This window comes from Syngnathoides biaculeatus, chromosome 6 (assembly GCF_019802595.1).
Source record: "Syngnathoides biaculeatus isolate LvHL_M chromosome 6, ASM1980259v1, whole genome shotgun sequence".
Taxonomy (NCBI): domain Eukaryota; kingdom Metazoa; phylum Chordata; class Actinopteri; order Syngnathiformes; family Syngnathidae; genus Syngnathoides; species Syngnathoides biaculeatus.
This window is the reverse complement of record NC_084645.1, coordinates 5,525,482-5,553,371: the sequence shown is the minus strand read 5'-3', so window position 1 is coordinate 5,553,371 and position 27,890 is coordinate 5,525,482. Positions and strand designations below refer to the sequence as shown.

At 41.4% G+C, this 27,890-nt stretch overlaps 1 protein-coding gene and 1 long non-coding RNA gene across 2 annotated transcripts; one reads left to right on the top strand and one right to left on the bottom strand.

The window, feature by feature from the left end:
• Positions 1-100: 100 nt before the first annotated feature.
• On the bottom strand, positions 101-27,890 carry gal (galanin/GMAP prepropeptide). The gene is made up of 7 exons (XM_061823864.1): positions 27,885-27,890; positions 27,625-27,705; positions 26,259-26,313; positions 9,848-9,910; positions 2,606-2,692; positions 1,203-1,268; positions 101-502 (listed from the first exon to the last, which is right to left on the bottom strand). The coding sequence occupies exons 2-7, from the start codon at positions 27,703-27,705 to the stop codon at positions 441-443; spliced, it is 414 nt and encodes a 137-aa protein (XP_061679848.1). The 5' UTR covers positions 27,885-27,890; the 3' UTR covers positions 101-440.
• On the top strand, positions 22,871-23,329 carry LOC133502729 (uncharacterized). The gene is made up of 3 exons (XR_009795561.1): positions 22,871-22,943; positions 23,050-23,181; positions 23,258-23,329. It is a non-coding gene; the product is annotated as an uncharacterized LOC133502729 (long non-coding RNA).

Below are 27,890 nucleotides of genomic sequence, written 5' to 3'. Positions count from 1 at the left end.
TTTTTTCCACATTTTGTAATCAGCTTTTAAAGAATTCCCGGTGTATTACCTGGGTTTATGGAAATAGTTCAATTGTGTTGTTGAATTTAGGCACGAAGAATCATGACATTTGTCATCCTTTGTTAAATAATACCAAATTTCTTTACATTAATTTCGTACTCCAATTTACATTCTCATTGGTATAAAGCCTAAAAAGCACTTCGTAAAACTATTGCAATTCAATAAAAAGATCAGCATCTCTGCGTCTGCCAGGACACGCCAATATCAGCAACTCCCCAAAGAAGGAAAAAAAAATTGTGTGGCGTTAAAGACATCTGTTCTGATATTATATTAGATGTGAGTACCTAGACTTTGGACTTCCCTGCTCTAAAGTAATAAAAGCTCTTCCAATAAAAAACAAATACTGGGAAGAGCAGGTTTGATTGTGAAAAGTGACGTAACTATGGATTAGCAGTTTCATCTGATCTCACAGAAGAAGTCAGACTTTGCAAGCCTCCCATTTCTGAAAAGACAAAAAAACATTTATGTCATGATGAATCTGTGTTGCAGTTTGTGAGAGTAGAGATATAAATGATCATAAATCAAGAAAATTAAAACCACATTTATTTGGACACTTTGAAGGACACCCACTTTTTACAAAGGAAAATAAAATTAGCCTGGCAATAGTGAAATTCTGCATTTCTTTACACTTTTATGGTTTTGCACCGTCACTGTGCATTGTAGATTCAACAATCCCAACATAATCCCTTTCTTTCCATAATACACATAACAGCAAGTTTTGTTTGGGAAATGAAACTGAATCATGAGCATACAACCATGCGTGACAGAAACAATCTGGTTACTCCATTATCAAAATTAATGCATTACTTGTTTCTTAAGAGGTTTCTTAAAATGGGAGAATCACTGCTCTTTTGTTCCACTGCTGGTGGTTGAAGTGTTCAGAGTGGAAGCAGAGTAGAAACAGACCAGCCAAAGTCAACTCAATGTATTACTGTGCCTGCCGCCTGGTGGAACCAATGGCCACTACAGCACACCCGATGGAACCATTCGGCATTACAGACAAGGTCCAATGAGGTGGTCCAATCTAGTCATGATTTTCGTATGATTCGGGCAATTTTGTACCAATCTTTGGCGGGTTACATTTAAATGCTTGTGGGCTGTAGTTTACCCACACCTGCAGTCAGGAGAGACAATATAAATACCTTTAAATTTGAGGTAGGACAGGAAGTCAATGACGGTGTGGACAATATCTTCTTTTCCTTGGACACCTGTGAAAAGAGCAAAAAACAACCACAGTGACAGTTTTGCACCCACAAGGAGTCAGATTTATGCTACAGCCACTCCAAAAATTTCAATATTATAAAGTATATGAAGGAAATGAAAATGTGTGAGAAATTTATTTTATGTAGAGTAATTAAGGAAACAATCTAGTCCTTATCTGTTTTTTTTTTAAATAGAAAAAGCTATTCACAATATAAACAAAATGAAACAGAGAAGAGGTTGGGGGTGGCATTCTCTTTGCAAGCCCCCCCCCGCACACACATATGCACACGCACACACACTCTGAACCCACGATTTGAAAAAACAGATTATAAGGAAGGTTCTTCAGTAAGATTCAGTGAATTTCCATATCAACGACATTTCCAGCAGCTACCCAGCCAGCTGTTGTAGCCTGCTTGGGAATGTCCTTGTCATTAACCAGCGGCAGACCCAAATGCAGGACTTCCAGGCAAAGGCATAATGTTCAAAGTGGTTTTATTCCAAAAACAGGTCAATACCAAAAGGCAGTCCAAAACAAAGCAGAGGCACCAAAACGCTAGTCTAGGAAAGATCCCAAAAATGTGAAACAAGGTCCGATGACTATGAAGCTCACCAAAAACCAGAACAAGACATGATAAAACTAAAATGGCACAGACTCACTGTGCTGTGCTGCGCTCTACACGAACTTACGCACAGTGGCGGCATACCCCAGATGGCAGTGAAGCATGTGCAATGAACTGGCAAATGCCAATGACACATTTACCACTTAAGTACTTAGTTCATTAACGTCCCAAATCTGACACAGCTGTGACACCCGTCCGAGGTGGCACCGCTCAGAGCAGTGACCTGGCCACGCTCCTAACAGGAAATGCCACCCATGACAGTGGCCAGACCATGCCCATGACAGTCCCTGGATATGAAAAATGATGCCTTGCTGCTTTTATCAAGTCTAGACATTTTGGTGAAGTCACACCAGAGCTATGGAACAATAATTATTATTAAGGAAAGATATTACACTTTAGTCATTTTACCAACTGAATAAATTAGTTTTCCAACATTAAATATGAGTGTGAGCGACACTATGGATGGCTATGAAATAGCTGGTCTTTTGTTCCTCTACTTACCCAGTGGGACAGTTTTCCATGACACCACTCTTTGCTTTATGACTGCTCAAGCCCCCTGTGGCATTCCAGGCGTTGCTATCGGTGCATGCATCTACTCATGAATTAACTTAAATTGTTTTTATTTCCCATGGCAACACTTAAGTGTATTGACTTTGACTGTGTTATGCATGCAACCTAACCCCATTATAATGTTATATATACATTATGCAGAAAATACCCACCACTTTGAAAGTTTTCTTCCCACTCCATGTCTCTCTTGCCAGCAAGTCCAAGGTTATCTCCCAGTATGCCGTGTCCATCTATTCCATCTGGACAAGAGTATAGTGCTTTATAGTTACCAAAGGCAGTCAACAAATACACATTAACACAATCTAGTTCCATTTTTGATGCCCTCTGCTGATTATGATGCATAAGATGCAGAAAGCAGAAAAACAAATTTGACCTAATTTGAGTCATTAAATAACTTGATAAAAATTGTAGACCACAGTTCAGTCAATAACTTCCCTCCTTTGACCTGGGTGTGGAAGCCTGTCTCAGCAGACATAGGTCGTTTTTTGGGGGTGGGGGTGGGTTGGGGTGTCACTGCGTCTCAGACTAAAACCTTGTATGCTGTGTTGTTTTTTTGGGGGGGGTCTGTGTTCTTGGCATAATTTGGTCCATTAAGTTTATTATATTATATAATCTTTCTTCTTGATCATTAATTCAAATGTAAATAAATTAATGAATCAATGGACACAAAAATGAAAACATTCATCAGATCCTCTGTCTGCTTGCCAGATCACCCATGAAAAATAGACTTCAGTAAAATAAATGTTTTGATTGACTGATTTTGACTGTGAAGTTGAAACAAGTAGGACTATTATATATTCATCCATCCATTTTCTTAGCTGTTTATCCTCACAAGGGTCACGGGAATGCTGGAGCCTATCCCAATTGTCAACGGGCAGGAGGCAGAGTACACCATGAACTGGTTGCCAGCCAATCCCAGGGCACATGGAGACAGACAACAGTCGTACTGACAAACACAACTAGGGGCAATTTAGAGTGTCCAATTATTGTGTTTTTTATTGTATGTTTTTGGGATGTGGGAGGAAACCGGAGCACCCGGTGAAAACCCATGCAGATAGTGGAAGAACATGCAAACTCCACACAGGAGTGGTGGGATTGAACCCGGATCCTCAGAACTGTGAGGCCAACGCTTTCCAGCTTCACCACTGGACTATTACATAGTTTTTCTATTTTCCCTTTATGCATCCCCAGAGAGAGAGAGAGAGAGAGAGAGAGAGAGAGTTTAGTGTACTACGTGATTACTAAAAATAAAAATACAACTAAATAACCTCTTGATGACTCCATTGGCTTCATTGCCCTTAGTGAGGGCATTACATTGGTGTCAGAAGTCCAGGTTTCACGGTATCATTCTGGAAAGAACCTGCAAAAGGTTGAGAACTGATTGGTGAGACAGCCCTGATGAAGAGGAAGGGGACATTTGTGTATGTCCTAGAGGACCTATCAATTTCCTCCTCAATTTGGATGGCCGATGTGAGTGACCCGTCTATTGCCACGGCGTCTGTGCAACTGGAAGGGAGTAATCTAAGACGGGAGGCAGCGTCATTGATTCCTTGACAGTCGCCAGTAGAATGGGGAGAGTCCTCTCACCCCAACATGGCCGATCCAGGTGGTGAAGTGGAGCAACAAACGCTACAACTACCATCAGCCGGATGGGCAGAGTTTGCTTGGCCTGGGATACCCACCACTGGGGACCAAAAACAGCCTTCTGTTCCAAACGTGGACACTGGCAGTTCAAGGTCATGAGACTCTGGACTATGCAACGCACCAGGGACATTTGAGTGGCTCATGGACACAAATATTCCCAGACAGGAGTGCTTGCTGTACCTGGACGAAATCTTCGTCCATGGAAGATCCTTTCAAATTGTGCTGGATTCTTTGAGGCTGGTGCTGGGAGGGATTACAGCAGCAGGACTGAAGCTACACCCGGAGAAGTGCCACTTTGTGCGGCAAGAGGAGGAATTCCTTGGCCACAAGGGTATCAGCACATTAGAGGAGAAGATCAAAGGAAAATCAATCAAAAGCCTTTAATGTCATTATATGCTATGCATTCAACTAAATGAGTGCCTCTCCACAAGGTACAAGGTGCAATAAAATAGGATAAAAATTGAAGAACATCTTGGGTAAAAACAATAGATAAAACATCAAGGGACTGTTATTGCCTAAATAAAAAAATAAATGCACAAAAGTGCCATTGCATAATATTCCACTACAGCACTGTTATTTCAGTGGTTTGAGTTCAATGAATTGTTGGCTCTGGGGAAAAAGCTGTCCTTGAATCTGGTTGTCCGTGTTTTCTGGGACCTGTACCGCCTGCCAGAATTCAGCAAGTTAAACAAGTGATGACCAAGATGTGAAGAGTCCTTTAGAATATTAGTTGCTCTGCTGTGATAGTGGGAGTTGGCAATGAGGGCAGAGCTGCCAGTCTTATGGGCACAGTTGACCACTATTTGCAGATCTTTCATGTTTGCTGCTGTGCATACAGAATGCCACAATGTGATGCAGTTTGTGAGGATGCTCTCCACGATGGTTCTGTAGAAGGCCTGCAGCAGCTTAGCTACCAAGTTGTTCTTCCTGAGCACTCTCAGGAAGTGGAGTTGCTGCTTGGCCTTTTTCCACCACGGCAATGGTATTTACAGTCCAAGTGAGTTTGTCACTGATGTAGACTCGAAATAGACTAGAAATTTGAATGAGTGGACCCTCTCGCCCCATTGATGACCAGTGGGAATGGGTCGACGTCGCACTTCCAGAAGTCCAGGATGATTTCCTTCGTCTTTGTGGTGTTCAGTGTAAAGTTGTTTGCGGAACACCACTTTGACAATTTACCAATCTCATCTCTGGAGGCAGGCTGGCTATTCCCAAAGAACCAGATGCAACTGAAGATGTTCTTGGGACTAGCCTCTTATTATCAGAGGTTTGTGAAGGGATTTTCTTGTGTCGGGGCGCCACTGTTCAATTTGCTCCAGACCAATCAGCCTTTTGTGTGGTTGTCAAACTTCCAGGAGACATTTTTCAACCTCAAGAGACCCCTCATGAACGCCCCGGTCCTCGCACTCCAAGACCCAGCCCTGCCCTTTGTACTGGACACAGATACCTGCAATGTTGGCATGAGAAATGTGCTGTCGCAGCCGGGGCCAAGAGGTGAATGTGTGGAGACCTACTTTAGCCACAGCTTCAATAAACGTGAGAGGCGGTGCTGAGTGACTAGACGTGAACTGTTGGCAGTTGTATTGGCAGAACGGCATTTCCGATACTGCCTGTGTGGCGTGCCTTCCACAATTGGGACAGACCATGCTGTGCTACAGTGATTGATGTCTTTCACGGAACCCAAAGGACAGATAGCATGATGGCTGGAGGAGCTGCAGTCTTTCAATTTCAGCGTGGTTCATTAGGCTGGGTCTCGGTACGTCAATGCCAATGCTCTTTCTCGAAGACCATGTGCTGTTGGTGATTGCGGTTACTGTGATCGGCGGGACACGTAGGAGATGGAGCTCTGTGGAGGTGAGACTGCTGGTGGGCCATCATGCTGCACGTTGTAGGCGGTAAATGCTGCAGAGTGGGGAGTCAAACAAGAGAAGGTAAGTGACCTCAGTCCAGTGCATCACTGGATTTTGAGTGGTAGAAGGTCATCTTGGGAGAGCGTGATGGGACAGTCTACAGCCATGAAAGGCCTTTGGAGTAGGTTTACAGCATTACACATGAGTGATGGCGTAATGCATTAGCTCATGGTACTTTGGGAGCACAAAACCCTCTGTCGACTGCGCCAAGGGTTCTACTGGGGTCAGTACAGGCGAGATGTGGAGGACTTCTGCCAGCACTGTGATGAATGTACAACTTACAAAGGACCCGAGGACCAGTCGGATGCACCACTTCAGCAGCAAGGGGTGGGTAACCCATGGAGAGGGTGGCTGTGGAGATGATGGGCTCTTTCCCTGTGATGGAAAAAGGGAAGAAGTATGTGTTTTGTGAGATGGACAATTTCACAAAATGGCATGAGACGTATGCACTACCACACCAAGCAGCGGAGACAGTGGCGGATGTGCTGCTGGAGGGCATATTCAGCTGATTTGGAACTGCAAACACCCTGAACAGTTATCAGGGCGGGAAATTTGATTCCAAGGTTTTCGCTGTCCTGTTTAAGTGGCTGGACATGCAAAAGACACACACCTCATAGTGATGGTCCTCTTGAGTGGTTAACAGCAGAGTTAGCATTTGAAAGACCACCGGACAGTCCCAAGGACCAGCCAGGACTGGAGTATGCTCGGAAACTGTAGGATGGACTTGAGGCTCCACATCTGTTCATCCGGGACAAACTGGTGAAAGCTGGTATGAGACAAAAAAAGAAACTACGATGTGTGAAGCAAGGGGCAGTACTTCAAGTCAGGGGACCTGGTTTGGGTTTACACACCCAAGCGGAAGAAAGGACATTGCCAAATTGGACAATAACTGAGATGGACCTTGGAGAATGCTCGAGTGGGTAGGGAAGGTCGTAAATAGGGTGGCAGTTCCCCCTAGGGGCAGAATAGTTGTACTGCATTGAGACTGATTGGCACCATACAGGGGTAGAGAGGTTCCGCTTTTTGAGTTGGAGCCTGGGGTTCCAGCGAGGCCGGAACGGGTTGCTGGTCCGAATTTTCCGGATCACACTCATGTTCTTCCTGTTCAGCCGCTGGGGGCACCTGGTTATGACCAGGTGCTGGACCTCGGCCGCCCACAGAGACTGAAGCAGAGACCATCAAGGTTCAAGGATTTTTTTTTTTATTGGCCCCTTGGGGCGAGGGACTTCATAAAGTGGAGGGCAGTGTAATATCTGTAATTATGTGTGTCACCCGGCGTAAGTGAGACTTACCGTGAGAGTGATGGAGAAAGAGTTCAGTGTATTGCGGGATTGATAAAAATAAATACGCAACTAAAAATCCCTGTGGTGACTCTGTTTGTCTTATTTCCACGGTCGAGGGGATTACAATATCATTACAAAATACAGTAATTTACACTTAAAATAATTTAAATTATGTGCTCCGACGCTGACAGTGAATCAATCTCTGTCCATTGCACCTTTGCTTCAGCAACAGCAATGTGAGGGATACTTACAATAGCTGTGCCTTGCCCATCACTTTACACAATTTCTTTCAATTATACATGGAGCTCCTCAAAAAAATTTGTCTGAAGCCGAGGTCATTTGGAATAACCTCCAAAAGATTTATATTAGTTAATATGAAGAACTTCAATCTATTGCTTTGCACAAAGTCCGATCCTGAAGGTCCCATATTTTTCCAAACAACATTTTCTATTACTGTGTTTGCCATATCATATTGCCCCTTTTGGCCTCAGTAAACATGTGAAAGATGCAAACTCCACAAAGGTGGGGCCGGGATTTGAACCCCAGTCCTCAGAATTGTGAGGGCAATGCTTATATACAGTATACAGTGAAGAAAACAAGTATTTCAACATGCTGCAATATTGCAAGTTCTCCCACTTAGAAATCATGGAGGGATCTGAAATTTTCATCATAGTTGCATATTCACTGTGAGAGAGATAATCTAAAAAGAAAAATCCAGAAATCACACTATATGATTTTTTAAACGATTTATTTGTGTGATACAGCTGCAAATAAGTATTTGAACACCTGTCTATCAGCTAGAATTCTGACCCTAATCCACCTTTAAAAGTCCACCTCCATTCCATGTATTATCCTGAATCAGATGCACCTGTGTGAGGTTGTTAGGTGCATAAAGACACATTTCCACCCCATACAATTATTAAGACTCAAACTTGTAACATGGCCAAGACCAAAGACACCAGAGACAAAATTGTACAACTCCACATGGCTGGAAATAGTGACGGAGAAATTGCCGAGCAGCTTGGTGAAAAAAGGTCCACTTTTGGAGCAATCATTAGAAAATGGAAGAAGCTAAACATGACTGTTAATCTCAATCGGAGTGGAGCCCCATGCAAGATATCACCTCGTGGGGTCTCAGTGATCCTTACTAAGGTGAGGAATCAGCCCAGGACTACACGACAGGACTTGGTCAATTGGCTGAAAAGAGCTGAGACCGCAGTTTCCAAGGTGACTGTTGGTAATACACTAAGACTTCGTGGTTTGAAATCATGCATGGCATGGAAGGTTCCCCTCCTTAAACCAGCACATGTCAAGGCCCATCTTGAGTTTGTCAATGACCATTTGGATGATACAGAGAGGTCATGGGAGAAACTTTTGTGGTCAGATGAGCCGAGAATTAAACTTTTTGGTCATAATTCCACTAACTGTGTTTGGACCAAGACAAATGATGATTTCCATCCCAAGAACGCCATCCCTGCTGTGAAGCATGGGGGTGGTAGCATCATGCTTTAGGGGTGTTTTTCTGCACATGGGACAGGACAACTGCACTGTATTAAGGAGAGGATGACCGCGAGGTTTTGGGGAACAATCTCTTTCCCTCAGCCAGAGCATTGAAGATGGATCGTGGCTGGGTCTTTCAACATGACAATGACCCAAACCACACAGCCAGGAAAACCAAGGAGTGGCTCCGTAAGAAGCATATCAAGATTCTGGCGTGGTCTAACCATTCTCCAGACCGAAGCCCAATAGAAAATCTTTGGAGGGAGCTGAAACTGAAACCTGTCTGATCTAGAGAAGATCTGTGTGGAGGAGTGGGCCAAAATCCGTCCTGCAGTGTGTGCAAACCTGGTGAACAACTACAGGAAACGTTTGACTTTTGTTATTGCAAACAAAGACTAACATTGGTTTTCTCAGGTGTTCAAATTCTTATTTGCAGCTGTATCACACAAATAAATCGTTTAAAAAATCTTACATTGTTATTTCTGGATTTTTTCTTTTTAGATTCTCTCTCTCACAGTGGACATGCACCTACGATGAAAATTTCAGACCACTCCATGATTTCCAAGTGGGAGAACTTGGAATATAGCAGAGTGTTCAAATAGTAACTTTCTTCACTGTATACACACACAAACGCACACAGACACACACACACACATATATATATATATATATTTACAGCCAGTGAGGAAGAATTAACATGATTCTGATTACAGGTTATAAAATTTTTACTTAAGTACCGAATATGCAAAGAAATTGCATTGTGTATCATTTTATAGTTTTGTCCAAACCAGACAAACAAATGGTCACTTTGCTGAGACCAAGACTATCCATGACTGACCCAATGACCGTTTCAGTCACAAAAGTCTTTTTCACACTATATGCAGAAATTAATTTGACCTTCTTAACGTTTACAGAATTAATTGTTTCAAACACAGACAAGACATGCTTTTTGTGTTTGTCAAAAAAATCAAGCAAAAATGCACTCAATGACAGCTGTTATAGGATGTTGCAGTGGAGTAATTTCTGGTCCTGCAGAGTCTGTATGTTTCTATCTTACATTGATTGATCAGCTTGTCTCTGCCTCTGGCACTGGGTGAATCCTTTATCTGAATTATCCGACCTGTAACAGAGGATGAGACAGAAGGAAACTTTATGTGAGGTTCACATACACACAAACACTCACACTACATAGGCTGTTGACTGGCCAGAGAGATCATCAATACTTTTCACTGTCAGTACCATACACATGCGATCTTCTTGTATTTTTACCAGGCATAGCGGTATAAATGGGTATTTTTTCTTTATTTCAGCCTGTAGTTTTTCACTGTATTCCATCACATGCCAACTGGTGTCTTTTGCATGCTTTGGAAAACTTTCATAAAACTATGTTTACCATCATTGAACAGGCAGCTAATAAAATGCATCGTCAGGGTTAGTGTTCTCTTTAATAGGTTTGTGCTATCATAATAACTAGGTCAGCCATTCTCAAGAACACCTCAAAAGTGGTCACTTCAATGACTGTAGTAAGATTCTTTCGGCTTGCCTCTCGGGGAGTGGAGTGCCCAGTGAGATACTAACTCATGACCCCTGGTATACCAAAGCAATGATCTAACCAGCTATGGGGCCTCTCAGGGGTCACTCTAATGACTGATGCTGCCATTGTGTCAACTGTAGAGAACTTATGCATGTACGAACATGGATATCCAATTTGGATATGATGTATTCAATCATTCCTCAACTCAGGAAAGTTCCAATTGGGTACTGCTGTATTGTGATGTAGAAGTGATGGCACATCAGTTATGTGTTGAAGTGTTGATCAGTGCAGACCTTGGCATGTACTGACTGGCCCCTTGTCCTGATGAATATTGAATACAATGTCTCTTTGAAACATGTAAGATTTAAGCAAGATTGTTTTAAACTTTTTTCTGACAATAATTATTTGTGTTCATATGCAGATAACAGTCTCTCCAGCCTTTGGAATTGATTTTATTTATTTATTTCCTTCCTTCCTTCCTTCCTTCCTTCCTTCCTTCCTTCCTTCCATCCATCCATCCATCCATCCATCCATCCATCCATCCATCCATCCATTATTTTTTAAAGAAGGGGGGCTTGAGGGTGTGTTCCAACTACAAAGGGATCACACTCCTCAGCCTCCCTGGTAAGGTCTATTCATGGGTGCTGGAGGGGAGGGTCCATCAGGAAGATGAATTTCAGATTTAGGAGCTGCAATCTTTTTTTTGTACTGGCCGTGGAACAGTGTACCAGCTCAACACTGCCGAATCCAACTCCTCGAGGGTGCATGGGAGTTATTGCCACTTTTGGCCTCAGTTTTCTCTTGTTCATTTTGGGAGGAAAATTAAAGAGCATCAACAACTTGTCCCCTAAATTACAGAAAACGAATACAATTTGGAAGTTCTGACTTCAAAAAGATTTATCAATCTTAGGCTGAATTCTTTTGACTTAAGCGGATGGTGTTTCCAGACTTGTGTATGAGCTCTCGCCTTTGATATTTGTAACTCAGCAGGCACTGCTACTACCTCGACAAATTCAAAATTGGCAGAAATATATCCACTATTGGCACAACAGGGTAATGACAGTGATATTGTTGACCACAATGAAGATGTTAGGACTTCTCTTCCAGACCTGTTCTCTGATCCAGAAGATTACAAGTGATTAGTGTTATATTTTCCTCTGAGTGTAACTATATTTGTATTCATAAATATGAGTCTGTAGAATAAAGCCGAAAGGGCGATCTATTAGATGATGTGAGGATTTGAGCAAATGTAGGATAAACATTGAGATAATGTAGAAATAATTGTAAATATAATTAAGTAAGTGCTCCAGCCTGCAATGAAGTATGCTTTGCTCTGCTCCAATGAAGGAACTGTTCCTGCCTGCAATGAAGAATGCTTTGCTCTGCCTGCAATGAAGAATGCTTTGCTCTGCTCTAGATAACGTGGCAGCTGCCTAGCAGGTGATAGCACAAAATCAAAAACATATAATCATCAGAACTGTTAGAACCAGGAGCACCTGTTGTCTGTTGAAGAAATGATGATGTACTCAGCAATCTTCCACATACACACACGCACACACGCGCGCACGCACGCACACACACACACACACACACACACACACACACACACACACACACCACACACACACACACACACACACAAACAAGTACACTTTGTTTCCAACTATGCTTTGCTCGCCCGTCTCCTTTTTGTAACATCCATGTAAATAAGGGGCACTTTGAAAGTAAATAGAGGTGCTGAGGAGAGGATAATCAGAGAGTGCAGTGGTGAATTGTACGAGACAGTTCGTCTCCTCTCTCCTTGCAAGACTTGAACTGGTCTCTTTGCTTCCTTTCTGTTAATTAATTAATTAATTTAATGTCTTTTTGGTAAACCTGACACCACCCCAGCACAGAAGCTCCCTCTGCCTTCCAACGACCGGGTGCTGGTGCTGTCTCTGGACAGCGTAAGGAGCACTCAGAAGAACTTCCTCACAGATATCCTCACAGACATCTTCAAAACTTCACTGTGCTCAGTCATCGTTCCGACCTGCCTCAAAGCCACCACTATCATCCCAGTCCCAAAGAAGCTATCTCAAATCCTCCCTTCCCCCTCATGCTGGATCCCTACCAGTCTGCATATTGGTGCTACCGCTCGACGAAAATGTTATCTGCATTGCCCTCCACTCAGCCCTCAGCCACCTGGACATCAAAGATTCACATGTCAGAATGCTGTTCATCGACATTTAGCTCATCATTCAAAAGCATCACCCCCCAGGAGCTCATCCTCAGACTAGACCTGCTGGGACTCAACACCTCCCTGTGCAACTGGGTATTGGACTTCCTGACGGGGAGACCCCAAGCAGTTCAGATTGATAGCAAAACCTCCAACACCACAATGCTGAACGAAGTCCGCCCAAAGGATGTGTGCTGAGCCTTCTCCTGCTCACTCTGTACCCACATCCAATTTCAACCTCTTCATCAAGTCTGCAGATGACATGATTGTAGTGGGCCTCATCAACAACAATGATGAGACAAGCTACAAGAGTAATGCGAGCGTCCTGGCAATGTGGTACGAGGACAATAATCTCCACCTGAAAGTGGAGAAGACCAAGGAAATCACGGTGGGCTTCAGGAGAGGTCACACCCAGCATCACCCGCTAACCATCAATGGTGTTGCAGTAGAGCGGGTGAGAAGTACCAAATTCCTGGCTGTACACTCCGAAGACCTGTCCTGGATCACCAACACTGCAACACTAGCCAACAAGGCTGAACAGCGGCTCTACTACTTCTTCTACTACTACTACTACTGCTACTACTACAGCATTTCCGTATGGCATGGCACCTGCACCATGTCCTGCCACGAGATCCTCCAACACACTGTGAAAGCAGCTGAGGTCATTGGTGTCTCTCTCCCCTTCTGAATATTTATAACACCCACCTCACTTGCATGGCCACCAGGATCGCAGTTGACCCACTCACCTGTCCCACTGCCTCTTCATTTGCTGCCACTGAGACGAAGAATGGAGTTTGTATCCCCAGGTTTAAATTCAATAAGGAGTTTGATGCCACAAGACCTGATAGCAAGGGATAGAGGTCCCTGACTTAAATTCAGTGAGGGGGTCGGTGGTTCAAGATCTTACGGTAATGGTGTCATCTTCCCAAGACCCAACAATTAAGGGTTCGAGGCCCCAAAAATTTATAAGATGTTCAAATATTGTGATAAAGAGAAGTGCTTCCAGAAAATGGGGAGTGGGAAGAGCAAAACAAGTGATAAGAGATAAAACAGGGATTTACCAATGTACACATCACCAATCATGACTTATATGAGGCAGAAATATAGGGAGAAATCTATACTGTGAGTAGAGAAATGGGTAACTGACTTGGGTTTTCCAGTCATGGGATGTTTAAGTATCCGGCATTTACATTTAAAAGAAAGGTTGGAGGAGGAGAAAAGTAGTTTAAAGAAGAACAAAACTAATTAAGATTAGGGATTTAGAAGACATTGAGAAAAATGTAGAATGTCTGAAAATATGGTTGACAAAAGTTAATAAGCAAGAGAAGTTTGAAAATAATTTAGATAAGGGAAAAGTGAAAAAAGAAAAAATGCAAAAAAACTGGTGACTCTGGTTCTCCTCCCGTTATACCATATCACAGGTTCCCTGGGGGAATACATCGGGACGACACCAGTGACTGGGTACCCACATACGTATACAGCGTCAATACCCATTGTGTGCAGATGCTGTTGACGGTATTCAACCAGTATTTGAAGCATTGGTCAAAGCTGAAACTCTTCTATTGGATTGTATTGTATTGTTATAATTCTTCAGTTCAAACACCAATATTTCTGATGAAAAAAATCAGACCTCAAGGTCTTCCAATTGAATGGTTTAAGATTGTTCAAGATTTCGAAGCTGTTAATGCTGCAATAAATGCTCCTGCTCCTTGTGTTCCAAACCGTTATACTATTTCCTCATCGCATATTAAATGGACACCTGAAGCTTCCAGTGCCTCTGAATGCCTCAAGTGTACCTTGTAATCCTGCCCTACTCTTGGGATTTCGGACCCATCTAAACTCTTTGTTCGGGTTGTAGACGAACACCATGGAAACATGACATCAGTGTTGCCTCAGAGCCATCGCAACTGTGTCCTTGTCTGTCCAGTGGAGCATTTCTCTCACCAACTTGATCCAGTGACGTGCCTCCATGCAGTAACAGCTTATGAACAGGCTGTACTTGCTATACGAGATTATGTGGTGTATCCCACTGCGTAAGTTCTATTTTGCAAGAGCAACGCTCATCACACTGTCTGCTGCATGTTGGCTCAGATACAACATGGTGTTGTTGGGCCTTCCACCATGACGTTGCAAAACTCTCAATCCCGCTACTCGCATTGCACTCGCTGATGAGAGGGAGCCACACTCTTATGTAGCAGAATTATAGCACTTATGTACACCTCATGTTGACCTTTTTGACATGACCTTGCAAAATAGAGATTTCGTCTTTTATGCAGATGGTTCTACTTCATGAGATCCTGATCCTGGTTTGTGCCACAGCGGCTTTGTGGCGGTTGAGGATTTTGGACTCGTGGCTTCATCACCAGTCCCTTCACAATACTCCTCACAAGCACCTATATTGGTGGCATTCACATAGGCCTATCGTGTGGCAGAGGGGAAATCCATCGTCGTTTACATAGACTCCTGCTACGGTTTTGACGTGGTCCATGACTTTGGCACAATTTTTTAAAATCTAATGGCAACCCAATACTTCACCATGACAAGGTTGCAGCTCTCCTTGATGGTATCCTTCTACCAACTGTTATAGCACTCTGCAAATGTGCGGCTGCTCACCGGTTTGGCTGGAAAAAAACTCGTCTGACCCCATCTCTCAAGGAACTGCATGTGCGGCTGCATCATGCCTACCACTTCCTTCATTCCACCTCACCTCCTGCCTCTCCACTGCCCACTCGTTCCCACTCTCTCTCTTGCTGAGCTTCACCCGCTATCTACTTTCCCGGGGATATACTGTAGGTGACAGTGTGAGGCGACTTTTGAGAATGGCATTTGGATGGGCTGACGGTAAACCTTTTCTTCCCTGTCATCTTTTCTTTTGTTATGGCAAAGTGACACATAGGTTGAAGCATGTTTCAAAAGGGGAGATGGTTTCTGCAGTGCAATGTATTTGGTTTGCAAAAGGGTTTTCCACTTTACCAGTCAGTTTTTGCAAATCTTGCCTCAAATGTGCTCACTTCAATTCTGGTAGACTGCGCCCGCTTACCAAACAGGTAAATATCCACCACCTACACAGCCATTCCAAGATGTAATGATGGACTTTAAAGAATTAAGACTGCATGAGTGAGGGTGACAGTGGACCCTTACATGATGTCAAACCCAATGACTTCGTGCCGATAAAAAACATCCAGTGGAAACATGGAAGCTTCAGTGATGGGACTTTCAGCATACACTTTTAGCTACAATCAGTGCTAGCAACTGATTTGGCGTTAATGGTCACAGAGGAGCAGAAAATAGGTCATAATGTCAAACAATGAACAATCCTCTGCCCAAACTGACACACACGCACATGCACACACATTTGGATAACTCGGCAGAAGAGATGATGGCGACGATAACTTCAATGAGTTTTCTTGATGGTCCGACATTTATTGCCATGGCTGTTGTGATTAAATTGATATTGATGGTCCCACTTTGACAGCTGACACAATCCTGTGCCACACAAAACGTGACAGCCATGACAAGCTTTCTTGATTACATACAATTTCCTCTACTTCGGATACTTTTACCTACTACACCATGAATCTTTGGTTTCGATAAGCCGTCCATGTTAAATGGTTGAAGAAGCATTTGATGTTAAATGGTTGAAGAACCATTTGAAATGCTATATTTGTTTTTTCTAGTTGCATGCAACTGCAAGTTCACATGTGCCTGCTCCACACCCTAATGCCTCATCACCTTTTCGTCACGTCTTGGCTTCTTGTGTTAGTCTACGACACAATCAACTAGATTTGGTCAAACTTCATTGTTCTGCCTTGGTTGAAACATGTTCTCCTCTTCCCTACGTCAATGTTACAGAAAATGTTCATGGTTCAAAACCCACTAATGATTCAGGTAGGGTACCTTTGTTGATCACAATTCACATTTATCCCAGAGTAACGTTCAGCTGTTTTGCTATGGACAAAACTTTGTCTGGGCAGAGCCTGTGTTGCAGCCTGTGTTAGTTGGGAAGGTTGCAAAGTGTTATTGCCAACCTATAACTATACCATACACGCCTTTTGTCTCTAACTCCTCTCTGAACACTACTCAACCTCCTTCCGATACTAACTGTCTCCCCTATATGTTGGCGGCTAATCAGTTGGCCACATTGCCTTTTGAGGGCATGTACTGGCTTTGTGGACACAGCGTCTACACTAGGTTCATTCCAAATTGAACAGTGTGCTCCTATTGCTTTGACGGACTACTCATACATTATTTCTACCTCATCTCGATCCCGTCGTCATAGACAAATACAGTTTAAAGAACATGATGTGGTCTGGGGCACAGATGTCACCACCGATAAGGTTTGGAGTACAGGTACTCGTACAGTTACTAAGATATTACACTCATTATTTACCTCAAACTGATTTCAAACAGATGTTATGGTATGAGAGTCTGAATTATTGGCTTTCTAGTTTTGTCAATGCAACCCTGTCCATTCTTGAGGCTTCGCGTATGGAAGTTAATGTTATTTGTGAAATGGTGCTCCAAAATCGCATCATGCTTGATCAATGATTTGGCTTCTCAGGGTGGTGTTTGTACTCTTCTGAACCAAACATATTGCACCTACATTCCAGACAATGCTGGTGATACGCACATCATACCTAGTCGCATTAAGACCCTCACGGCTCTTTATGACGTCGTGCCACACAAAGACCTGCTTGATTCGGGTTGGTTGGCTGGGTTTGGATCGCAAGCATGGTTGTATCATTTTGCTCTAATGTCTCGTATTGTATTTTTTGTCCTCTGTCTTATGCTGTGCTGTTTTGTCCCTTTAGTGAAATCTTTGTTTTCTCACATGATTGACACAGTCGTTGTTTGTGATGCATCTTTTCACTATTCTGCCTCTTCCCTCTGTCCGATTGGCTGGATGATGTTGACTGTTGTTCACTGTCCTCATCCTGAATTTGCTACATACTTGACGACGACACGCTTATCATAGATTTCTTAAACTGGCGGTGCGAATTTCTGGATGACTGTGAGGTTGTTTTTTTGTTGCTGCATGATGATTAATTTTTTAACATCTTAACTTTACTTTTTGATTTACTTTGTTCTAGCTCATTGTTTAGTATTTAGTTGCTTTGCTTCGCTTTTGCTTTCTTTTAGGTCATTAATGTGTCATGCTTAGTTACTTGTTTGGCTGAGGTCTTAGTGTTTTGATGACTGTTTTTGTATGTTTGGGTTTTAATCAGTAGGGTATACTAATGTAGTAGTAGATTGATTAGGTTAGATTAATCAAAAGAGGGTAAACTGTTGCCAGATTTCCATTTTACATATATACCGAATATTAGTTTTACCTTAAATTTTAACAGGTTTTGTCCCGTCATGGCTATGGTAACCATACCCAGCCCGTCAGTGCAGTAGAAACAGAAAATGTGATTCTAAAAGCTAAATTGAGTAAAAGTTGTGAAGACACAAAATTAAATTGGATCAAGTGTCTGCCAATTATCTGGATGTATATGAGGATGCGCGTGAGTCCGAGACGCAATCTGTCACCATTTAAGATCACAAAAACGTGGAGGCATCAGCGATGGCTGGGTCCTTTTCAAGTTCTCCTTGTGACAACACTCTCTGCAGGTTGGCTAGACAGATGGATAGGGATAGCTTCACGCCCCTGGTTCCGTCACCCATGGTAAAAAGGTTCTAGTTGAAGGACCAGACAAAGCATGGACAAAAGAGCCCCATGATGGTATACAGGAATGGATTCAGGTTTGCCTTGCCTGGCCGCAGGACACCAGGGTCCCCCTCTGAAGCCAGGCCTGGAGGTGGGGCTCTAAGGTGAGCACCTGGTGGCCGAAAAAGTAACATGGGTCCCTTTTCCCATGGGTTCACCACCTGTGATAGCGGGCATAGGGGTTGGGTGCAATGTGAGCTGGGCGATAGCTAAAGGTGGGGACCTTGGCGATCCAATCCCTGGCTACAAAAACTTGCTCTAAGGACATGGAATGATACCTCTCTGGCAGGAAAGGAGCCCGAGCCGGTGTGTGAGGCTGAGAAGTTCTGACTAGATATAGTGGGACTCGCCTCTATGCACCACCTGGGCTCTGGTACAAGTCCTCCTGAGAGGGGTTGGACTCTGTTACACTCTGGAGTTGCCCACGGTGAGAAGCGCCTGTACGTCGGGGTTCACCCTGGTGGATGAGAGGGTAGCCTGCCTCTACCTTTGGTTGAGGGAAAGGTCCTGACTGTTGTTTGTGCTTCTGCGCCAAACAACGGTTCAGAGTAGCCACCCTTTTAGGAATCTTTAGAGGGCGTGCTGGAGAGTGCTCACTCTGGGGACTCTGAAATTCTACTGGGGGACTTCAATGCCAGGATGGGCAATGACAGTGTGACCTGGAAGGGCATGATTGGGAAGAAGGCCTGCCCCGATCAGAACCACAGTGGTGTTCTGTGACTGGGTCCTGGTTACAAATCTGCATTTATTGGTTTATTGTACCCAAGTATTCAATGCTCACAGACTTCCTGGGGCCAGAAAGGGGGGGGGGACCTGGCATAGGTGAGGAGAAGAAGGGAAAGATGGGAAAGATGAGAGGGTGACCTCCTGTCCATGTGCATTGGGGAAGGAGGATTTTTTAAGGAGAGAACAAAGTCTTCCAGGTGTTCGTTTTTTGGGGAGCGCTCCAACGCAACAGACGATCAAACTTGTAGCTTGCAGCTGTGACCCCCCAAAATAAAACAATTAGCCCAAACTTCAGTCTTAGAGAGTGCTTCCTATTTTTGCTACCCGGACACAAGCAGAAAATACACTTCAGTTACACAAAAATGCCACATTTGAGTGAAATTAAGCCATGTTCAACAAAACCTTTTTTTTTTTAACACGTCCTTGTCAAAACAAAAAGGTGAGTTCTAAAATGTACCAGGAACTGATTGTACTGTTTTTATCACTCATACTGAAAAAAATAAATAAAAAAGCGGTATAAGTTCATCCCTACAGCAGGCAGTATTGTGCTTATCCCAAACTAGGGTTAGGGTTCTTGAGTGCCGTTAAGTGCGACTGCAGACCCCTCCATTTTGTCCAGCGTACATGTGCTTACTTTATGTGTTGCGTGTGGTTGTCTTCCATGCTCTTGTGACAACTTTGTGAATGTGTTGTATTTTTGAGCAAAAATGAAGAAAGTTTATTGATGCCTTGTTTATTGCAGTTGGACAATTTAAATGCACTTCATTTGAATTGTAAATACTGTATGTGAAATCAACACTTTGAAAATATTGTACATGTTTCATATGTGAAAATGTGGAAACAAAACGTGTTCTAGTTTTACTGTAAACTAGTGCACATTGTGTCCGGAAGAGGAAGACAAAAAAATATGTAAAGTATAAATATTGTTTACATATTTGAGACTAAGATTACAACAGTACATGCATTTACTTCAATCTTTGCCAGGTTTATAACCTGACTTGTGGAATTTTATGCACAAAATACAAGGAGAACAAGATTCTGTCTCATGAGGAGAATGTAGAGACTAGACAGTAACAGTCTCCAACCCCGTTCTGGACCAGTGTCTCACATATTTCTTTTTTTTTTTTTTGTCTTCCTCACACAATCTGCACTTTTAGTTTACAGCAAAACAAGAACACGTTTTGTTTCAACATTGTCACATATGAAACGTACAATATTTTAGTTAATTTCACATACAGTATTTACAATTCATATAAAGTGCATTTAAATTTAGCAACTGCAATCAACAAGACATCAATAAACTCTTAAATTTAGCTAAAAAAATACAATGACACATTCACAAAGTTATCAAAACAATATGGAACACAACCGCACGCCACACATAGTCGGCACATGAACACTGGGCAAAATGGAGGGCTCTAGGGTCGCACATAACACCATTCTAAAACGGCTATCACCTGACATCAACATAATGCTAAACATAATGCTTGCGCCACAAAAAATAAAGCTCGGCAGATCGTGAACAATATACAACATCGTTTGTCTGTAGTTCAAGCTGAAGAAAATAATTTCTGTAAAACAATTTTCAAGCAACGTCAGAGTTAATACACATGCTGAAGTCGCATTATAAAATGCATCAAGTATTTATTACAATATATAAATACTGTCATGAGTATGGATTTTTCAAAATAGGGCAAGTCCTTATTAAGCCTACATCTTGAAAAGTCAGAAACCAGCTGTCAATGTGTTGAAGAAGGCACTCTGTTCACTTTCAATCAAATGGCGAAACAGACCAAAGAGAAGTCATCTGACCAAATCCAGATTTCAACCATTATTCCACAGTTTTAAAGATGTGGGTTGTGAAAACCACTCAATCAACTGGATTTTCATCCATTACACCTTGAGTACCAACATGACCAACAAAAATAAACAGCTGACATGTTTTTTTCAAGTTCGAGTATTAAAGTTTGCAGAGGTACCCAGACTTAACATTTCCAACTGTTCTCCGGGTGTGGCATATTTCGCCTGCCAGCAGGTGGCGGTGAGTTGTATGTCGATGCAGTTGACTGAAGGAGAAGAAGAAAATGCGTCATATCTTTAATTTAAAAAATGGCAGTTGTTGCTCCGAGTCTAGAGGCCTCCAGTTTTCTTGCTGTGAAGGCAATATATTAAAGTTTTCCACACACCACCGAAGGCGTCTGTCTTGAGTGGTGTAGGGAACGTGCTAGAAAGCATGTGTACGCCTTCGGGCGTCTTTGTGGTTTATCGCCACGAACCTTGAATGTGCAGCTAGCTAGCCAGCTAGCTACCACGGCCTCGTGGCAGGAACATAACTAGGCGACAACCCATATAGTACTTTTTATTCGAAACTTTTTTCTGTTTAAAACCTCGATCAAAACCTGTTGGTTAGTATGTATATTTTTTCCAAATTACTTTTGTTTTAGTTAGTTTAGGGTTAGAGCCCCTAACCCCAAATTGACTCAATTTACCTAGTCACCTTCCCCAAACCCAAGCCCTAACCACAAACCCCCGCCCCCAAACCCTTAGCATTAGAACACCTGTAGCCCTAACCCTAGCTTTAGCACAAGGGCTAACAACCTCCCCCTCTCTAAACCCCAACCAACCCCCCCCTCTCTCTAAACCTTAACCTTAACCTGGGGAGTACGCCTACATTCTAATCACCTTCCCCCAAACCCTAACCACAACTATCTCTCTTTGATATTTTTCATCTTTTTGATGTGGGATAACTTGCTTTTTGATTTATTTGCTTGTTGATGGACTGGTTCCCAATGAAAAATGTAAATAAAGTTACAATTTACTATGTTCATTAAAGTTAAAAAATGGTTGAAATACGATTAAAATGTTCTTTTTAGTTATATGTATATAGTTATATATGCTACATATATAGATCATATATTTGTGTTGTACAAATGTTGGTCGCATTGCAAAATCGGTAAAATTGCCGAATTTGGTGCTTTATATGCAATATAACGAAAATAAGTGCAAATGGTAATAATAAGGGGATCATTGAGAAACAAAAAAGTCATGACATTTTAAAGATCCTATAACCAGGAAGGTCACAACTTCTTGTTCTTTTCTATTGTTTCACCAAGACCATAATTAGCCCATATTCCGAATCTTTAAATGGTCATAACGTTTGTTGTTGGAGCTATTGAGGTAATTTAAGTAAGATTTTAAGGGGTTTTCAAAGCTCTTTCCAATGATAGTTCTTAAATTCCATCCATTCATTTTATTAGCAGGTTATCATGAAGGCTTCGGGAGAGCTGGAGCCCATCCCAGCTGTCAACGGGCAGGATCTTGGTACACCCTGAATTAGAACATGTGTGATGATAAATTTGGTACTTACATTAATATAGAAAGAAAGAAGAAGAAGAAGAAGAAAAGATATGTTCATCTTGAGAGTGGTGCATAATTTTAGTAGATGGAATCTTGCTACACAACCAAATATATTTTAAATATCCAGAAACACTGGCTTCCACCATTTAGGATATATATTCCATCAATTAAGGGTGCCGGCTGTGCCAATTACATTTATAATTCATCTAAAATATTTGTTCTTTTTTTCAGCTAACACAAGTAGGTTATGGTACCCACCCAACTTCCTTGAGGCAGAATAAGACGGATACATTAAAAGTGACCAGTGAGTTATTTTTCCCCAGTTGTGTATGGTGGAATCATAATTGGCATGTTTTATTTAATTCTCTCACTGCATGAATATCAACAGTGTCATTCATTGATGTAGTATTTTTTTTTATATCAATGTATAATTTAGGATGTGTTGTTTTAATGTTATAAGAGTCCAGGAATTCAATGAATTTATGTCATGACTATATCAACTTTTCAGTGATGTGCAGGTCATGGTTTATTTTCTTTACAGCTTCAAAAACCTCCTGAAGTGGAGAATTCGGAAAATGATGCAAGTGCTGTAATTGCCCTGCAAGACCATCAAAGTAAATACATGTTCTGTTTAAAGCAGTTTATAAGAAGAAATCTGGCCCAAAGAACACAAAAAAAACTTGGGTACTGTGATATTCTGTTTTATTCATACTGTTTTAGGCAGTGGAACACATGGTTCACCTCACCATGAAGAACCCTAAGACATTCAAAACCAAGACATCTACCATCAACCTCGAGCCATCCACCACCAAACATGAGCCTCTACCATTCCTTCAAAGAGAGTTGGCCCATGTAAGAAGCAAGTAAGCCAAAAATGTCTACGAATAACTCGTCTTAAGACCTTTTTGTCATATTTGTGTGTGTTCAGGGTTCCCAAAAAAAGGGCCGATGCTGCTTACTGAGTTAAGGGACACCAGCAAGAATCAAGACCATAGAGCAGCACCAGAAGAGGACATTAACATTGTACAGATCATATATCTGGCCAACTTCATTGTCCTTGAACAGAAGGTGACGGAAGACCCTCTGCTTCTGCAGAACTGCTATGATTAAGTATAGAAAAAGTTGAGTTTAATTTTAACAACAAACTAATTCCCAATTTTGTCATCCTCTTTTTGATTTGCAAAAATTCCAAATGTTGAAAGTCGGATGGGTAATCCTCAAGGGAAATATCAAACGGATCCCGAAGAGGTAATTGAGTATTACATATTTTGTACAGAATGTAATTTTTTTTTAACCAGTAATGGCTCAAGGTTGATGCTAGATGTCTTGGTTTTAAATGTCTTAGGGTTCTTCATGGTGAGTGAACCACCTGTTCCGCTGCCTAAAACAGTATGAATCAAACAGAATATCATATGATAACATGATGTACGCAGATGATGTTGTTATATGCAATGAAAGCAGGGAGCATGCAGAGGAACAATTAGAAAGATGGAGACATCCACTGGAAAGGAGAGGAATGAAGATTAGCCAAAGAAAAACAGAATATATGTGCGTGAATGAGAAAGGTGGAGGGGGAAGAGTGAGGCTACAGGGTGAAGAGATTGCGAGGGTGGAGGACTTCAAATATTCAGGGTCAACAATCCAGAGCAATGGTGACTGTGGTAAGGAAGTGAAGAAATGGGTCCAAGCAGGTTGGAACAGCTCGCGGAAGGTGCCTGGTGTGTTATGTGACAGAAGAGTCTCTGCTACGACGAAGGGCAAAGTTTACAAAACAGTGGTTAGGCCGGCCATGATGTACGGATTAGAGACGGTGGCATTGAAGAAACAACAGGAAGCAGAACTGGAGGTAGCAGAAATGAAGATGTTGAGGTTCTCGCTCGGAGTGAGCAGGTTGGATAGGATTAGAAATGACCTCATTAGAGGGACAGCCACAAGATTTGAGAGAGCAGACTTCGATGGTTTGGACATGTTCAGAGACGAGAGTATGAGTATATTGGTGGAAGGGTACTGAGGATCGAGCTGCCAGGCAAAAGAGCGAGAGGAAGACCAAAGAGAAGGTTTATGGATGTGGTGAGGGAAGACATGAGGGCAGTTGGGGTTAGAGAGGAAGATGCAGAAGATAGGCTAAGATGGAAAAAGATGACACGCTGTGGCGACCCCTAACGGGACGAACCGAAAGGAAAAGAAGAAGAATATACAATTGAGAATCAGATGAACATTTTGTACTTGTTTTAACTTTCAAACGATAGTGCATTTATTACTACTATTGAAAGTATTTTGTGTGCTGTTTGCAGACTTCTGAACAATGCCCTTTCTATAAACAAAATACGAATACTTGTGTTTGATAAATTCCTAACTGATAGTTATAGTGTTTGCCAGACCTAATAATAACCAAGTCTCTTAATTTTGAACTCAGAATGTGTCTTGAGAAACCACGAGGGGACCCTGAGTGATGTATGAAGTGTGGCCACGTCAGGCCTGAAATATGCGCCTGACAGATGCGGTAGAAGTGGCAGGAAACAGGACGGGAGGAACCAGAATTGACAGTAAATATGAGAGACACATAGTTAAAGTTCACATAGTGCAATATTACATTTGAATTTGTTTGTAACATAATTCAAGAAAAAAGTTATTTGTTCTAAATGTTAAACATGTATTACTGTGGGCTGAATAACCTAATTGTTTGTAATTGTCTGTAGTTTGATTGAAAAACAATCTGGTTTCACACTGCATAATAAAGGTTTCAACCTATGTTTTAATGGCTCCATTTCATGCAACATGGCAACATTGTTTCTATGTTCCAAGGCAACGTTGATTGTATGTGGGATTGTCACGTTAATGCACTTCACGATTACAATGTTGAAGCAATGTTGCTTCAGTTCTTTAGAACAGTTCTGTAAAACTTGGGTCCTAAAGTTCTATTGCATTTCCATAGAATTTCTTTAGAAAAGTTTTATAGAATTTAGTTTGTATATATATATATATATATATATATATATATATAGAATTTCTATGGAACTTGGATCCTAAAGTTCTATAGCATTTCTATAGAATGTTCTATAGAAAATTTTTAGCAAGGAGGAAAAACAAATGGTACTTTGCAATACTTAAGCTTCACAGAAAAGATGAAAAAAAAATTAACACAAAGAAACACTCATTTCACTACATATGTATGTACGTATGTATTTTTTGGAATACATCACGAAAAAGTAAAAATAATTTGCACCAAATGATTATAAACTCGAATTGCAAATCCACTGACTTTGGTAGTTCAACAGTGACAACACATATTACTGAGAACTCAAAACAAATGTTTTAAAATGGAGTGCAACATCTATTTGCACCTTTTTTTAGCCACCTCTCACCTTTAGTATATACACAAGGAAAATGATCTTGAAATGTAGACCTTCTTGTAATGTAGTTTTCGCTTTGACAAATAATTTAGAAAACAAATATACATCGTAACAAGTCAATGTGAGAAAGTATCCTCTTTATATATAAGGATGCATGCATTACAAGAGCCCTAGGAGCTCATTTGAGAATCAGGTCAAAACAGTTATGTGCCTTCCTGACTGAAATGTACAGTATAGACATGAAAAGTTTGTCAGAGATTTTCAAAAAATACTATTTACAGTGTATGTATATAAATTTAAGGGGATTATAAATGTGTGATTCTGAGCTCCCATTGCATTCATTCTCCTCTCAGCTATAATGCTAATTCATGATAACACCTTTGAGGCAATATAGCAAAAAATATTGACTTTAAAACATATAATGATATCCTGTAGGGTATTTTTTATTTTTCCTGAAATCTAAATTTTCTACTTTAACTTCAAAACGTATTCACTGAACATCCAGAGCTATTAGACACTTGGGTGTGAAAGATTACATTGTTGAACTTCGAACGTAGGCTGTTACTCAGTACTTACGGGGACCTAAAAGGTAGCCAGCACTATTGAGAGTCCAGCCCCTCTTCTCCTTTGCCTGCAGGGTTAAGAAATCCAAAAGCAAATGCGTTAACAACTTTAGTACTCTGTGCCATCTTGTTAAGTACAGTATTTGTAACTGTTAGGAAACTCACATTCCATTTATGGATTAAAATTATTGCTGGAAAACTAAGTTGAATACTCTGTATGTATCTGTAATAAATGTTGATTTAGTGACTTTCATTATCTTTTAAAACATTTTATGAATTTTAACAAAATAATCATTGTATATAAATCACAATAACTTTCTGGTTATTTGTTGTCAGGGGGGCGGCTGTCTCCGGGGGCAGCTCCTCACCTGCGTTTCATTGCCTCTAATTATGCCATGTATTTCAGCCTTGTGTGTTGTCTCACTAGTTGCCAGTTTGTTGTTTGAGACTGCATTAGTCTGTGTGAGTATACGAGCTTCTTGCTGTGTATTTGCCTCGTTGTCACAGCCAGCGTTCGTGTGCCACCACAGCCAAGTCTAGTTAAGCCTTGTTTTTGTCTGGTAGTTATCCGACCTCGTTTTTGGACTTTGCTTTTTGCCTTGTGTTTTTGTGCCTTTGTCTTTGTTGGACTCCCTACCTGAGTGTGTATGACCTCTGCCGGGATTAAAAACACCCTCGTAATCAGGTCATTGCCTCAGAGTCCTGCATGGGTCCCATCAGTTGTCCCATGCTTGCGACATTGTTGCAGTATGTTGTGAATCCAGAGGTGTCCATTGTTTTTCCGTTAAAAGGAGATAAGTTTCGGATTTTGGGATGGTCAGTGCCCCTAATCGCCATGTTTCTAGTATTGTACCCTGATTTATGGACTATTTAGAGAGCTTGTACATACTGGTGTATCATCGGCTCAATAACAAACAACTATTTTAATAATTACCAATTATTTTAATCGTTTTTAAGAGTAGTAGTACATGCAGCTAGTCTTTGATCCAGATATCGCAAGTGCCAGCTACTGTCCCAAAACCTAGTCACATGCACGGATACATTTTGGAGTTGCTTCAAGAAGGGCGTTTATAAAAACTGCACCAAATAAATTCAAGAGATTTGCTGAACCAGCCCTTATGGGTAAAGCAAAAAGTCACAACAAATGCTGTTTATTTTTTTATAATTTATGGCAGTTTTGTCATGAACCTTAATTTGGCTGATAATCTAATAAACTTTGTCAAGCAATGCACATTGCTAATAATTAATGGGACTGATGAAATCATCTGGGATTTTATTTTTCTTAGTATTACAACATATATTGTAGCAAACAGAACATTGATGAATACAAATACAAAGGCAATAATGAATTAAACGCAATAATGGAAAAGAGATCTTACCGAAATAACCAGCCCAACAGTCTCACAGAACATTGTGCAAAAGATGAGCGACACAAGAAAAATCCCAAAGCACCTCTTCATCTAAAAAATAGAGTAAAGATATGAAAAACTACCTAAATAACGTCAAGAAATTATTTTAACACTGTTTTTAGGATTACTCCAACTAGAAAAACTTTCTTTTTTGGGCGATTTATAAATACCTTACATACAGTATGTTATTTAAATAAGAATTACACAAGTTTACAAAGCAGCAGGTTTACCTTTGA